Source organism: Haematobia irritans, chromosome 3, assembly GCF_050003625.1.
Source record: "Haematobia irritans isolate KBUSLIRL chromosome 3, ASM5000362v1, whole genome shotgun sequence".
Taxonomy (NCBI): Eukaryota; Metazoa; Arthropoda; class Insecta; order Diptera; family Muscidae; genus Haematobia; species Haematobia irritans.
This window is the reverse complement of record NC_134399.1, coordinates 17,625,308-17,641,108: the sequence shown is the minus strand read 5'-3', so window position 1 is coordinate 17,641,108 and position 15,801 is coordinate 17,625,308. Positions and strand designations below refer to the sequence as shown.

Sequence of the window (15,801 nt, the reverse complement as noted above, 5' to 3'; positions counted from 1 at the left end):
ATAAAAAAATTACCCCGATTTGACGCCCACTTTGGACCATTAAATGAATAATTTACTTAAAAACATTTTGGTGTTGGACGCCTAAGGTATAATGAAACATTATTTTTGCATCAAATATAAATATAGAGCAAAATAAAAAATAACATAATTTGACTTCAAAACAAAATTTACCAATCAAAAATTTAATATTTATTAAAATCGGTAAAACTCATTGTAATTTACAAATAAAAAAATTGGCGCACAATTTGGGCCATTAAATGAATAATTTACTTAAAAACCTTTTGGCGTTGGGCGCCTAAGGTATAATGAAACATTATTTTTGCATCAAATATAAATATAAAGCAAAGTAAAAAATAACATAATTTGACTTGAAAACAATACCAAAATTTCTCTGAAATTTACCAATCAAAAATTTAATATTTGTATAATATTATTGGCGCCGAAATTGATTGATTTCACGCTTCCGAAAAATCGCTAAACCTCATCGTAATTTACAAATAATACTTAAAATTACTTAAAAATAGTTTGGCGTTGGGCGCCAAATATTAATAAAGCTTTAACATATTTTTATCATACAAATAGGGCAAAGTAAAAAATAACTTAATTTAAATTTAAGACAAGGCCAAAATTTCCCTGAAAAATCATGACAATTTACCAATATAAAAATTGATTATTTATGGACCATTGGCGCCAAACAAATTACTAAAAATTACTAAAACTACAAATTACTAAAACTCATCGTAATTTACAAATAAGAAAATAATCCCAATTGACTCCTAATTTGGGTGAATAAATGTATAATTTACTTAAAACCATTTTGGCGTTGGTCGCCAAATGTATAATGAAACATCATTTTTGCATCAAATATAGATATTGAACAAAGTAGAAAATAAATAAATTTAACTTTAAGACAAGCCCAACATTTTCCTGAAAAATCATCATAATTTACCAATCAAAAATTTATTATTTGTGGACTATTGGCGCCCAAATTGGGTGATATGTTTCAAATATTAAAATTATAAATAAAAGTTGGCGTTGGGCGACGAAATTATAATGAAACATCATCTTTTTAGTATCAAGTATAAAAATTAGGAAGAAATATAAATGCTCCTGACGACATTCCAAAATGCACTTCAAAATTAATTATCGGAATTTAAAAATAACAGAAAATCATCTATTCCATTACGTGGCGTCCAATTTGGGTCATATGCTCCAAAAATAGATTTGCATTAAACTAAATAAAATTAAATATTGAATTAACGATTTCACATTTTGCAAAACTATGAGAAGAGCTGGGGTTATTGGCGTCCAATTCCGTCGGATATTTCAAAAGATTAATTTACTTAAAAAAAAACTTCAGCATTGGGCGCCAATATTATAATGGAACATCACGATTTAATCATCATATCATATATAAAAATATATCAATGTAAAGGCCAAAATTTATCTGAAAAATCATCACAATTTTCAAATCAAAAATTCACTACGTGTGGTCTATTGGCGCCCAATTTGGGTGGGATATTTCAAATATTTAAAATCATAAATAAAGATTTGGCGATGGGCGCAATTACATCATTTAATTTTAACAGATTAAACTGTGTGTAATCTATTAAAAGTTTTCCATCTAAGATTTGATAAAAATATAATCATAGTATTACATATTTTCGCATTTCTAATTTAAAACTTTCATGGGAAAATCCAAACATTGAGCCCCCACCTTTATATAAAAATGATTTGGCATAAGAAAAATATCTTAGTCATATTTATTAATTTGCTACTTTAGAAAAAAATTATACCATTCTTACGAATTTTAAAAATTACCAATTTGGATTATATTTAAATGCCGGTAGAATGATACCATACACAGGCCAAAAATGTCAAAAACATAAACATTTCGAAACCAGTTTTGGATAAAAAATCAAATAAAATTCCTTTGAAAACAAAATAAAACTAATTTCATTAACACATCCAAATGGCTATTGTCTCTATTCATTTCGCATTGGCAAAAATTAGTAAATGAATCACGTTTGAAATTTGCCCATTATTTATAGCGGCTAAAAAAATTTGTGAATCTCGTTTCAAATCTCTTTTATATATTTTTCTGATAAATTATCTTTTATGATAATGTGTTGTTTTGTTTTTTTTTTTTCATAGAAGATGTGTAGCTAATCAATGACTAACTCAGTTGAAATTATTGCTTATGCTAAATAAAAGCGAAATTACAATAGAAGTATTTCAGCTCAAAAAAAAAATATAAATAATATGATTACTGCAATAATTAATTGAATCTATTATTTTGTTTATACCATATTGACGTTTGCAAATTAATGGAAATACAACTTTCAATAACGTGTATGTGACTTCAATAATAAAAGGCATTTTCAGACAGACAGATATACATCTCCTATTATTTTTAGGTATAATTCAAAAAAATTAAAAACAAATACTCTGAAGAAATAACATTTTGACAACATTTTCTATAGAAATATAATTTTGGCAAAATTTTCTATAGAAATAAAATTTTGGCAAAATTTTCTATAGAAATAAAATTTTGGCAAAATTTTCTATAGAAATGCAATTTTGGGAAACTTTGATAAAAGCTTCTATAGAAATAAAATGTTGACAAAATTTTCTATAGAAATAAAATTTTGAAAAAAAAATTCTTTTGAAATAAATTTTTTGCGAAATTTTTCTATAGAAATAAAATTTTTCGAAAATTTTCTATGGAAATAATTTTTTTCGAAAATTTTCTATAGAAATAAAATTTTGAGAAGATTTTCTATAGAAATAAATTTTTTCGAAAATATTCTTAGAAATAAAATTTTGACAAAATTGTCTAGAAATAAAATTTTGCGAAAATTTTTTATAGAAATAAAATTTTGAGAAGATAGAAATAAAATTTTATTCTGAAGAAATAAAATTTTGACAACAATTTCTATAGAAATACAATTTTGGCAAAATTTTCTATAGAAATACAATTTTGGCAATATTTTCTATAAAAAAAAAAAAAATTTGACAAAATTTTCTATAGAAATAAAATTTTGACAAAATTTTCTATAGAAATACAATTTTGACAACATTTTCTATAGAAATACAATTTTGACAACATTTTCTATAGAAATACAATTTTGGCAAAATTTTCTATAAAAATACAATTTTGGCAAAATTTTCTATAGAAATAAAATTTTGACAAAATTTTCTATAGAAATTTAACTTTGACAAAAATTTTTATAGAAATAAAATTTTGAAAAAAAATTTCTATAAAAATAAAATTTTGTGAAAATTTTTATAGAAATAAAATTTTGACAACATTTTCTATAGAAATACAATTTTGGCAAAATTTTCTATAGAAATACAATTTTGACAAAATTGTCTATAGAAATAAAATTTTGACAAAATTTTCTATAGAAATAAAATTTTGATAAAATTTTCTATAGAAATAAAAATTTTGATAAAAGTTTCTATAGAAATAAAATGTTGACAAAATTTTCTATAGAAATAAATTTTTTCGAAAATTTTCTATAGAAATAAAATTTTGACAAAATTGTCTAGAAATAAAATTTTGCGAAAATTTTTTATAGAAATAAAATTTTGAGAAGATTTCCTATAGAAATAAAATTTTGAAAAAAATTTTTTTAGAAATAAATTTTTGCAAAAATTTTCATAGAAATAAAATTTTTCGAAAATTTTCTATAGAAAAAAATTTTTTTCGAGAATTTTCTATAGAAATAAAAGTTTGACAAAATTTTCCAATATAATTTCCAATAAAATTTTGACAAAATTGTCTATAGAAATAAAATTTTTAGAAAATTTTCTATAGAAATAAAATTTTGACAAAATTGTCTATAGAAATAAAATTTTGCGAAAATTTTTTATAGAAATAAAATTTTGAGAAGATTTCCTATAGAATTAAAATTTAAAAAAAAAATTCTTTAGAAATAAATTTTTGCAAAAATTTTCTATAGAAATAAAATTTTTAGAAAATTTTCTATAGAAATAAAATTTTTACAAAATCTACTTTATAAAAATAAGTCGGGTTTTCCTTCCTGACACAATAACTCCAGAACGCACGAACCGATTTCCACGGTTTTGCACTCGGTGGAAAGGTCTCGGGCTCTATGAGGTTTATAGCAAAGAAAATTCAAGAAAAGTTGCAACGGGAAAGCGGGAAAAACTTTTTTTACATACAGCGCACATTACAAAAATTTATAATTTAAATTCATCGCAGTTGCTTTAGTTATAAAATTTTATTTTTTATTTATTTTTCACATGAAAATTTTTCGGAGAACGTAGAGGGTAATCATGTGGTGAAAATAGGGTACCTCATTTTTTGATATCGGGTGGGGGAGGGGGACATCCCCCGTGCCGAATTTTTTCCAAATTGGGCCAAAGTTCTGCCATTTGGTTGAAATTTTCAAGGAAGGTTAGGGGTGGCGTCTAGACAAAGACCCGCTACTTTATTTTTCGATATTTCGTCGCGGAGGTGGACCACCCCTTTATACGACTTTTGTTTAAAGTACAGTAAAAAACCAAAATTCTCTGATTTACTTGATATTTTCAGAGAACTCGCCGTGAGGTAATGAATTTATTATTATGGGGTACCTGTTTTTTTAATATTTGTGTGGGAAGGGGGACCTCCCCCTAGCCCGATGTTTTGAAAATTGGAACAAACTTATCCGATTTGCTTGAAATTTTCAGGGAAGGTTGAAGGGGGCGTCTAGGCAGTGAACAGCTACTTTATTTTTCGATATTTGGTCGAGAACGGGGGCCTCCCCTTTGTGCGACTTTTTTTTTAAAGTACAGTGAAAAAACTAAAATTTGTCGACTGAAATTTTACGAATTTCTTAATATTTGGTCGAGGAAAACTAAAAGGGTGGAGGAAGACCTCCTTTCTCCTCAAGTACATAACCGTCAAAAAATTAAACGTTTCCAATTAACTTGAGGATGAGGTTATATTATTATAATGGATATAAATTTTTTCTTAAATTATATCTAATAAAAAATGTTTTCTTTTTGTGCTCCCAGTAATGGAATGGCCCTAAACCTAACCTTACATTTTCTCAATTTTTTTCTTTATATCTAAATTTCAATTTCCATGAATTTATAACAAATTCCATTATAAAATCCCTTATTTATTTTTCATTTTAAAAATGCTTTAATTGCAGTCTCTTATTTTTTTTAACTTCTATTCATTTCATTATTTTGTGGATTTATTATTAGAGTATTTTATTGAAATTCAATTTAATTCATTTGTACAAATACAAGTTAATTAACATTTTTGAGGGCCACACCACCACTTCAAAAGCATTAATTGGATGTCGGTTGATTTTAGTTAAAACAAAGTGAATAACAAAAAAAAAACATGGATCTATGTAATGTTTATTCAAAATTGGAATGGGAAATTAGTAAATGGATGAGTGCATTCATATGTCCAGTAACATGCAACAGGAAATGTTTTAATTGAATTGAATTGAAAAGAAAATCTCATGATGATGATGATGAGCCAAAAAAAAATAAAACAAAAATGAATAAACTCAACTTTAATTTTTATGCCCTGCCCCATAAACAGTTATACAGGGTAGCTGAGAACCAACTTCACACAGGTATTTTGGTCAAACTAGAAAAGATGAACTAAAGCGAAATCAATGCATTGGGAGATTAAAAGGACGATTTCTGTACTATAACAAGCCCAATTTTCTATAGAAATAAATTTTTGACAAAATTTTCTACAGAAATAAAATTTTGACAAAATTTTCTATAGAAATAAAATTTTGACAAAATTTTCTATAGAAATGAAATTTTGACAAAATTTTCTATAGAAATAAAATTTTGAAAAAATTTTCTATAGAAATAAAAATTTTGACAAAATTTTCTATAGAAATAAAAATTTTGACAAAATTTTCTATAGAAATAAAAATTTTGACAAAATTTTTTATAGAAATAAAACTTTGACAAAATTTTATATAGATATAAAATTTTGACAAAATTTTTTATAGAAATAAAAATTTTGGCAACATTTTTGGTCAAACTAGAAAAGATGAACTAAAGCGTAATCAATGCAATGGGAGCTTAAAATGACGATTTCTGTACTATGACAAGCCCAATTTTCTATAGAAATAAAAATTTGACAAAATTTTCTATAGAAATAAAAATTTGACAAAATTTTCTATAGAAATAAAATTTTGACAAAATTTTCTATAGAAATAAAATTTTGACAAAATTTTCTATAGAAATGAAATTTTTAAAAAATTTTCTATAGCAATAAAATTATGACAAAATTTTCTATAGAAATAAAATTTTAATAAAATTTTCTATAGAAATAAAATTTTGACAAAATTTTCTATAGAAATAAAATTTTGACAAAATTTTCTATAGAAATAAAATTTTGACAAAATTTTCTATAGAAATAAAATTATGACAAAATTTCTTATGGCAATAAAATTTTGACAAAATTTTCTATGGAAATAAAATTTGGACAAAATTTTCTATAGAAATAAAATTTTGACAATTTTTTTTATACCCTGCGCCACACTGTGGAAAAGGGTGGGCTCCTGAGTCGATATAGCCATGTCCGTCTGTCCGTGAACACATTTTTGTTAGGTAGTAATTTAAGCCCAATCGACTTCGAATTTGGCACAAGTATGTGTTTTGGGTCAAAGTAGAACCCTATTGATTTTGGAAGAAATCGGTTAAGATTTAGATATAGCTCCCATATATATCTTTCGCCCGATATGCACTTATACGGCCCTAGAAGCCAGAGTTTTACTCCAATTTGGTTGAAATTTTGCAGGGAGTAGAATTAGCATTGTAGTTATACGTGCCAAATTTGGTTGAAATCGGTTCAGATTTAGATATAGCTCCCATATATAGCTTTCGCCCGATTTACACTCATATGACCACAGAGGCCAATTTTTAACTCCGATTTAGTTGAAATTTTGCACAGGGAGTAGAATTAGCATTGTAGTTATGCGTGCCAAATTTGGTTGAAATCGGTTCAGATTTAGATATAGCTCCCATATATAGCTTTCGCCCGATTTACATTCATATGACCACAGAGGCCAATTTTTAACTCCGATTTTGTTGAAATTTTGCACGGGGAGTAGAATTAGCATTGTTGCTATGCGTGCCAAATTTGGTTGAAATCGGTTCTGATTTAGATATAGCTCCCATATATATGTTTTTCTGATTTCGACAAAAATGGTCAAAATACCAATATTTTCCTTGTAAAATCGCCACTTCTTAGTCGAAAAGTTGTAAAAATGACTCTAATTTTCCTAAACTTATAATACATATATATCGAGTGATAAATCATAAATAAATTTTTGCGAAGTTTCCTTAAAATTGCTTCAGATTTATATGTTTCCTATATTTTTTTTTACTAACATTGTGTTCCATCCTAGTGCATTAGCAGACTTAAATTTTGAGTCTATAAATTTTGTAGAAGTCTATCAAATTCTGTCCAGATCGAGTGATACTTAAATGTATGTATTTGGGACAAACCTTTATATATAGCCCCCAATACATTTGACGGATGTGATATGGTATCGAAAATTTAGATCTACAGAGTGGTGCAGGGCCCCGCCCGACTTTAGACTTTCCTTACTTGTTTATAGAAATAAAATTATGACAAAATTTTCTATAGAAATAAAATTTTAACAAAATTTTCTATAGAAATAAAATTTTAACAAAATTTTCTATAGAAATCAAAATTTTGACAAAATTTTCTATGGAAATAAAATTTTGACAAAATTTTCTAGAGAAATAAAATTTTGACAAAATTTTCTATAGAAATAAAATTTTGACAAAATAACGTTTATTTGTTTGGTAGGTTTTTTGGTAGATTACAGTGGCAACTGTGTTCCGGATCCAAAAAAATAATTTTATTGCTTTTTTTACTACAGTTTTTAAAGTTTTTTTTTTTTTTAATTTTCTCTTTTTAATTTTACTTACTACAAATATATTGCATTTTAATCACATAATTGATAATGGCATCAACATTATCCAAATCAACCAATAAATTATGATTGTCATGATCATCATCATCTTCTTCAGCCACAATCAGGGCATCATCATGACTGGAAGTGGTACTGCTGCTGGTGGTTGTACTTTTCATGGTTGTTGTTTTGGTTTGTGATGACTTGTGGCCATTGTGATAACGTATCAATTGACCAACTGTGGAGGTGTCCATTAGTAATGAAGTGTTGGATGAAGAGGTTGAAGATGATTCCATGGATTTAAAACTATGGAAAGGCATGATGATGACACACGCAGGTGGAGATTGCCCAAGATTTTTTCTTTATTTAAATTAAATTAAAATTTTTATTTAAATTTTTTTAGTGTGGAAATTTCTTTTTTTTTTTTTGTTTTGTATAAAATATTCTTTGGTTAAATATAAACGGAAGACACGAAAATTCACATTTGGATTTAACGGTAATTCATATATTTTTTTTCAAAACTAATTATTAATTGACTTTGGAAAGTATAGCCCTTTACAGCGATATGTAATGGTGTGCTTTTATAATAAAACACATGTTTCTTTGGTAATAAATAATTTCATTAAAGGTTTTAAATATTTTTTTCACTATTTTTGGATCACAAATTCATGTTTGTTGCTTATTACAGGCGGTTATTACTTTTCCATAGATTTTTGTTTCTTCTGACTAATCCAAATATGTACGATTTTTTAGAATATTTTTTTTATTATTCTTTTTTTTTTCGCTTAATGATTTTTTAATTTAATTATGAATTCCATGGAATTGTTGGGTATACAACGACGACTATGATGAAGACGACGGTGGCATAAAGCCCCGTCTTCATTAGGAAAAGGAAACACTTTTTAATAAACAGCAACAAAAACAGACACTCGTATAACAATACCAACAACAACAGAAAGAAACACAACAATAGTGGCAAATGACAGCTCACGACAAGGCGGCGAAACTCCTCTTAACACACTCTATCACTTTTATACCACATTCGATGGTATCCCCACATTTTATGAATATTTTGACGTTGTCGTTTTTTTTTCTCTTTTGGGCGGCCTCTGTACTTTCGTTGGCTGTTTGTTGTTTTGTATGCTTGGTTAAATTTCGTATTCCGTAAAAGACGTAATAAAACAAATCAACGGAATTCTCAACTTTCCGCGTCCGCGTAATTTGTGTGTGTACGCGCAATCACAACAAAATTATTAATGAAATAGAAAACTTTTCCAAATGCAACAAATACCGCACAATGCGCAAGCAAAAGCCGCTCGAATGTGGTAGCAGCGGCAATGTGTTCATTCGTTTGTTCACACTCTCTCTCTCTTGTCGTTTACTCATTAGTTATGTGATGATAACAGGGTGCCACTATGCACAGTGGGATGATATAGACAAAATATGTTTATTGAATTAAAAATCTCAATAAGTTCGAAAATAGTTTTGTATATTGTATACATTCAATCAAAGATAATACACGTAGGAAGATGAGAAATTGGCTACTGAGCACATCAAACCATTTACGGTGTTAGGTCCATACTTTTTGTTTATCGAACCAAACGCGTATACAAGTATTGACATAGCATTAAAATGTAAATAAAAATAAATTAAGTGCAGGAAATAAATTTCCATAAAGGGGAAAATGTTTTTTTTTTTTTGTTGCCTAAAATTTAACATTGTTTCATTAAGAAAATTAAGTTTTTCATTTAAAAAATAAAAACGAAAAACAAATAAAAAAAATTACAAACATGTATGGAACTAACACCGTCAATGCAACATTTGGTGTAACGCAAGCCAATTTCCCATCTTCCTACGTGTATTGTCTTTGCTCACAATCACGGTTGCCACAGTTGGTAGGATTTGACCAAAAATGGTATATTTTTTACTGTTTGGTAGATTGGTAGAATCCTTGATGTTTTATTAGGTTTTCATTTTTTTTAGAAATACAATTTGGCAAGTCTTCTATAGATATAAAATTTTGACAAAATTTTCTATAGAAATGAAATTTGTGACAAAAATGTCAATAGAAATAAAATTTTGATAAAATTTTGTATAGAAATAAAATTTTGACAAAATTTTCTATAGAAATAAAATTTGTGACAAAAATTTCTATAGAAATAAAATTTTGACAAAATTTTCTACAGAAAGAAAACGTTGACACAATTTTCTACAAAAAAAATTCAAATTTTGTACAGAAAAAAAATTGACAAAATTTTCTATAGAAATAAAATTTTGACAACATTTTATATAAAAACAAGTATATACGGCCGTAAGTTCGGCCAGGCCGAAGCTTATGTACCCTCCATCATGGATTGCGTAGAAACTTCTTCTAAACACTGCCATCCACAATCGAATTACTTAAGTTGCGGTAACGCTTGCCGATGGCAAGGTATCGCAAAACCTCCTAACACCATCTTCTAAATTGTATGTAAGTCCATACGTGGTATATATTAAATCAAAAAAGATCGATCCAATACGTATATAATTCAGTTTGACAAAGTAGACATAAAATTTTGACAAAATTTTCTACAGAAATAAAATTTTAACAAAATTTTCTATAGAAATAAAATTTTCACAAAATTTTCTATAGAAATAAAAATTTTGACAACATTTTCTATAGAAAGAAAATTTTGACAAAAATTTCTATAGAAATAAAATTGTAACAAAACTTTCTATAGAAATAAACTTTTGACAAAATTTTCTATAGAAATAAAATCTTGGTCGATTATTTTTAGCTCGAGTGGCAACTATGATTATGAACCGAATAAAATTTGAACAAAATTTTCTATAGCAATAAAATTTTGACAAAATTTTCTATAGAAATAAAATTTTTACAATGATGAAAAATTTTATTATGAACCGAATAAAATTTTAATAAAATTTTCTCTAGAAATAAAATTTTGACAACATTTTCTATAGAAATAAAATTTTGGTACATTATTTTTGGCTCTAGTGGCAACCATGATTATGAACCGATATGGACCAATTTTTGTGTGATTGGACCAATTTTTGTATGGTTGTTATGAACCGATGTGGACCAATTTTTGCACGGTTGTTAGAGACCATATACCAATATCATGTCCCAAATTTCAGGCGGATCGGATAAAATTTACTTCTCTTTGAGGCTCCGCAACCCAAATCTGGGGATCGGTTTATATGGGCGCTATATATAATTATGGACCGATGTGGACCAATTTTTGCACGGTTGCTAGAGACCATATACCAACATCATGTACCAAATTTCAGCCGGATCGGATGAAATTTGCTTCTCTTTGAGGCTCCGTAAGCCAAAATCTGGGGGTCGGTTTATATGGGGGCTATATATAATTATGGACCAATGTGGACCAATTTCTGCATGATTGTTAGAGACCATATACCAACACCATGTACCAAATTTCAGCCGGATCGGATGAAATATGCTTCTCTTAGAGGCTCCACTAGCCAAATCTGGGGATCGGTTTATATGGGGGCTATATATAATTATGGACCGATGGGAACCAGTTTTTGCATGGTTGTTAGAGATCATATACCAACACCATGTACCAAATTTCAGCCGGATCGGATGAAATTTGCTTCTCTTTTAGGCTCCGCAAGCCACATCTGGGAAATCGGTTTATATGGGGGCTATATATAATTATGGACCGATGTGAACCAATTTTTGCATGGTTGTTAGAGACCATATACCAATACCATATACCAAATTTCAGCCGGATCGGATGAAATAGGCTTCTGTTAGAGGCTCCACAAGCCAAATCTGGGGATCTGTTTATATGGGGGCTATATATAATTATATAGACCGATGTGGACCAATTTTTGTATGGTTGTTAGAGACCATATACCAACACCATATACCAAATTTCAGCCGGATCGGATGAAATATGCTTCTTTTAGAGGCTCCACAAGCAAAATCTGAGGGTCCCTTTATATGGGGGCTATACGTAAAAGTGGACCGATATGGCCCATTTTCAATACCATCCGACCTACATCGATAACAACTACTTGTGCCAAGTTTCAAGTCGATAGCTTGTTTCGTTCGGAAGTTAGCGTGATTTCAACAGACGGACGGACGGACGGACATGCTTAGATCGACTCAGAATTTCACCACGACCCAGAATATATATACTTTATGGGGTCTTAGAGCAATATTTCGATGTGTTACAAACGGAATGACAAAGTTAATATACCCCCATCCTATGATGGAGGGTATAATAAAATTTTGACCAAGTTTTCTATAGAAATAAAAAGTTGACAAAATTTTCAATAGAAACAAAATTTCCTAAAGAAATTAAATTTTGACAAAATTTTCTGTAGAAATAAAATTTTGGTTAGATTTTCTATAGAAATAAAATTTTTACAAAAATTTCTATAGAAATAAAATGTTGACAAAACTTTCTAAGGAAATAACATTTTGACAAAATTTTCTGAAGAAATAAAATTTTGACTAAATTTTCTAGAGAAATGAAATTTTGACAAAATTTTCTATAGAATGTAAATTTTGACAAACTTTTCCATACAAATGAAATTTTGACAAAATTTCCTAAAGAAATGAAATGACAAAAATTTCTGTAGAAATAAAATTTTGGTTATATTTTCTGTAGAAATAAAATTTTGACACAATTTTCTATAGAAGTAAAATTTTGCCAAATTTTGTACAGAAAAATATTTACAATATTTTCTATAGAAATAAAATGTTAACAACATTTTCTATAGAAATAAAATTTTGACAAATTTTCCTAAAGAAATGAAATTTTGACAAAATTTCCTAAAGAAATGAAATTTTGACAAAATTTCCTAAAGAAATGTAATTTTGACCAAATTTTCTGTATAAATAAATTTTTGTTTAAATTTTCTATAGAAATAAAATTTTGACAAAAATTTCTATAGAAATAAAATTTTGACTAAATTTTCTAGAGAATAAAATTTTGACAAAATCTTCTATAGAATGTACATTTTGACAAAATTTTCTATAGAATGTAAATTTTTGACAAAATTTTCTATAGAAATAAAATTTTGGCAAAATTTTCGATAGAAATAAAATGTTGACAAAATTTTCTATAGAATGTAAATTTTGACAAAAATTTGGCAAAAACTTCATTTTTTAAATTCGGTAAATTTTTGCTAAATGTTTCTTAAATTTTTGGTAGAACTAGTGGCAACGATACGATATGGGTTTTTACATTAAACTAAACTGAAAAAATATTGGCCTAATACACAATATTAAAGAGGCATTTTTTTTTAAATATAGAAATCTTAATAAAAGGAAAATTTATAATCTTTAAATTTAGGACACAAATCTCTGAAATTTGTCTCCGATTATTAACATTTAATGTCTTGAAAATAAGGCTAATTTTCGTAAAGAAAATTTTTTTGATTTACGGCCATTTTCAGGTATCTCCGTTAGACTTTCACTCCCAGTTAACTGAAAGTAAAATCGAAATATCTTCTCTCCGGTTAACTTTAACTGAAAAATTCTTAGCAGTTACGTTCCTAACTGGCATATGGAATATATAGACAAGATGACAGACATGTCCATAGTACGGTTTAAAAGTTCGTTGGCTAACGTAGCACTAACGGACCTTCCTGAAAATGGGGGTTGGAGGAATAATGTCTAAAAATAAAAAAACCTTAAATACAGGCTAAGATTTTTTGGCGATTTTGAATCGTGTTGTTTTTTTTTATTTTATAAAAAAATGTAGTTAATTGAGCTAAAACAAATGAAGCAAAGAAATTTAGTATTTTCCACAGTTTTGCCAAAAATGTGGTGGCGCTAAAGACATACATATATGAAAATTTCTAATTCACATTTTTTTCGCTCAAAGTACGAATTTTCAGCAGCTAAATTTGTAACTGCCATACACTAATAGAAAAAATTGCGTTTCACAATCGTGAACGGACGTTGTCAAAATGAAACGGAAACGTTCACAAAAAATCAAAACGGAATGTTCACGATTTCGTCCACGGGCGTTCACGATTTCATGAACGGCATTCGTTTTTCTTTGGTCATGAAATGTCTTAAAATAATCGTTAGACGTTGTTATGTCAACTACGCCGTTGGTGCAATGTGCTAAGGCGACTGTTAACGTGTATCGTGCAGGCAACACAGGTTCGAGTCACGGTAGGGGAAATCTTTTTTTAATTTTGTTTATAAATTCGTAACCATTACGTTTTCAGATCATGAACGCTGGTTGTTGTTTTGAAAATTTATGGTGTCATTTTTACGTTGTCAGATTGTCCCCATCTGTTCTCAGTTTGACAACACATGTGTGTTGATTCACTTTCATGAACGGATCGTTTCAAAATGACCACGCCGTTCATGATTTTTTCTATGGGTGTACGAATATTTAGGCAGGATTACAGACATGTCTTTAGTACGATTTAATAGTTCGTTCGTAACGTACACTAAAAAAAAGCATGTCCGGTTCCAAAGATTTTTTCTTTACTTTAAAAATTTTGGTATTGATTCCGATCCAAAGAAGCGGAGAATACAAGTAAGGATACTTTTAACCCTGGACAGTCATCCTTCGTCAAAATGACGACGCTTAATTTAATTTTCTATTTAAAATGCATTTTGGTGGATGGGGAAATTATAAATTTAAGTTATACCAATACAACCATTTTATGAATTTTTGTCTTATACTATTTAAAAACAAATTGAATAAGGAAATAAACTAATTTTTGGTTCTCATTTTTGCGCACGATGCAAATTATAGCGTCTTGAAATAAGCCGTAGTCAAAATGACGAAGGATGACTTTAGTGTACAAAAAATAAGGATGACTTTCCAGGGTTAAGACACAATTCTCTTTTAAATTTGGGTTTTGTGTACTTGCTTCTAACAGAAAGCAAATTTTAATTTTTCGCTTTTTCAGTTTTTTGTCTTCATATGCTATCAAAGTCCTTTAAAAACGAATTAACGACAACTTTATTTTCCAAATTAAGACTCGACTTCCAGTAGAAATTATGCTATGTTTCAAGTAAAAAACGTCTTTAAAATAAAGTGTTGAAAAACATGTCCTATATTTGAACGATTTTTGCTTAGTTGTCAAGATGCAAAAAGACAACAAATTTGAAGACAATTTTACTAAAGCTAAAGAATTTTTCTGAAAATTTTCTGAATTAAAGTCAAGTTGACCTTAGCCCAAACATTTTTTCTTTCATGTTATGATACGAATTTCTAAGTGAAATCACTTAATTATAAGGACAATACGACTTCATTGAAAAGTTTATCGAATTTTGGACAAGGAAAAAAGCTTTGTATTAGAGAAATGTGTCTTATGTGTCTTATGCTAAGCAAAATTTAAATTCGTATTTTAAAGACATTAAATCTTTGACCTCACGACAATATTTTTTTCAGTGTAGCATTAACGGAGCTTCATCTAATAAATTTTCTTAAATTTTGTCGAAAAATATTTACATATTATTTTCATATCAGCATTGCAATATAGTTTAGTTAAACATTTTCAAAAATTGATCTACATTTTCCTTCTTGACGGATTATTTTTTTTAAAGCTTAGGCTTTATTTTATAGGAACCGCATCTTTCACTCGGAACCATACCAAAATCTTTAAGGGAACAAAGAAAACTTATTTGCCGAATAAAGTGTTTGTTATACCCTGCGCCACACTGTGGAACAGGGTATTATAAGTTAGTGCATATGTTTGCAACACCCAGAAGGAGACGAGATAGACACATGGTGTCTTTGACAAAAATGCTTAGGGTGGGCTCCTGAGTCGATATAGCCATGTCCGTCTGTCCGTGAACACATTTTTGTTAGGTAGTAATTTAAGCCCAATCGACTTCGAATTTGGCACAAGTATGTGTTTTGGG

The 15,801-nt window shown here is 28.2% G+C and overlaps 1 protein-coding gene across 3 annotated transcripts in view; it reads right to left on the bottom strand.

Annotated features, from left to right (window-relative positions):
* Nucleotides 1-15,801, bottom strand: part of vap (RAS p21 protein activator vap) — a 68,649-nt gene that overhangs the window by 19,462 nt on the left and 33,386 nt on the right. The window contains exon 1 of one of the 3 annotated variants that reach the window (XM_075303220.1): nt 7,951-9,169. The exons of the other annotated variants lie outside the window; for them this stretch is intronic. Coding sequence (XP_075159335.1) covers nt 7,951-8,254 — 304 coding nt within the window. The 5' untranslated portion in view covers nt 8,255-9,169. Of the gene's footprint in view, nt 1-7,950; nt 9,170-15,801 lie in introns of those variants that run through there. 3 annotated transcript variants of the gene reach the window in all.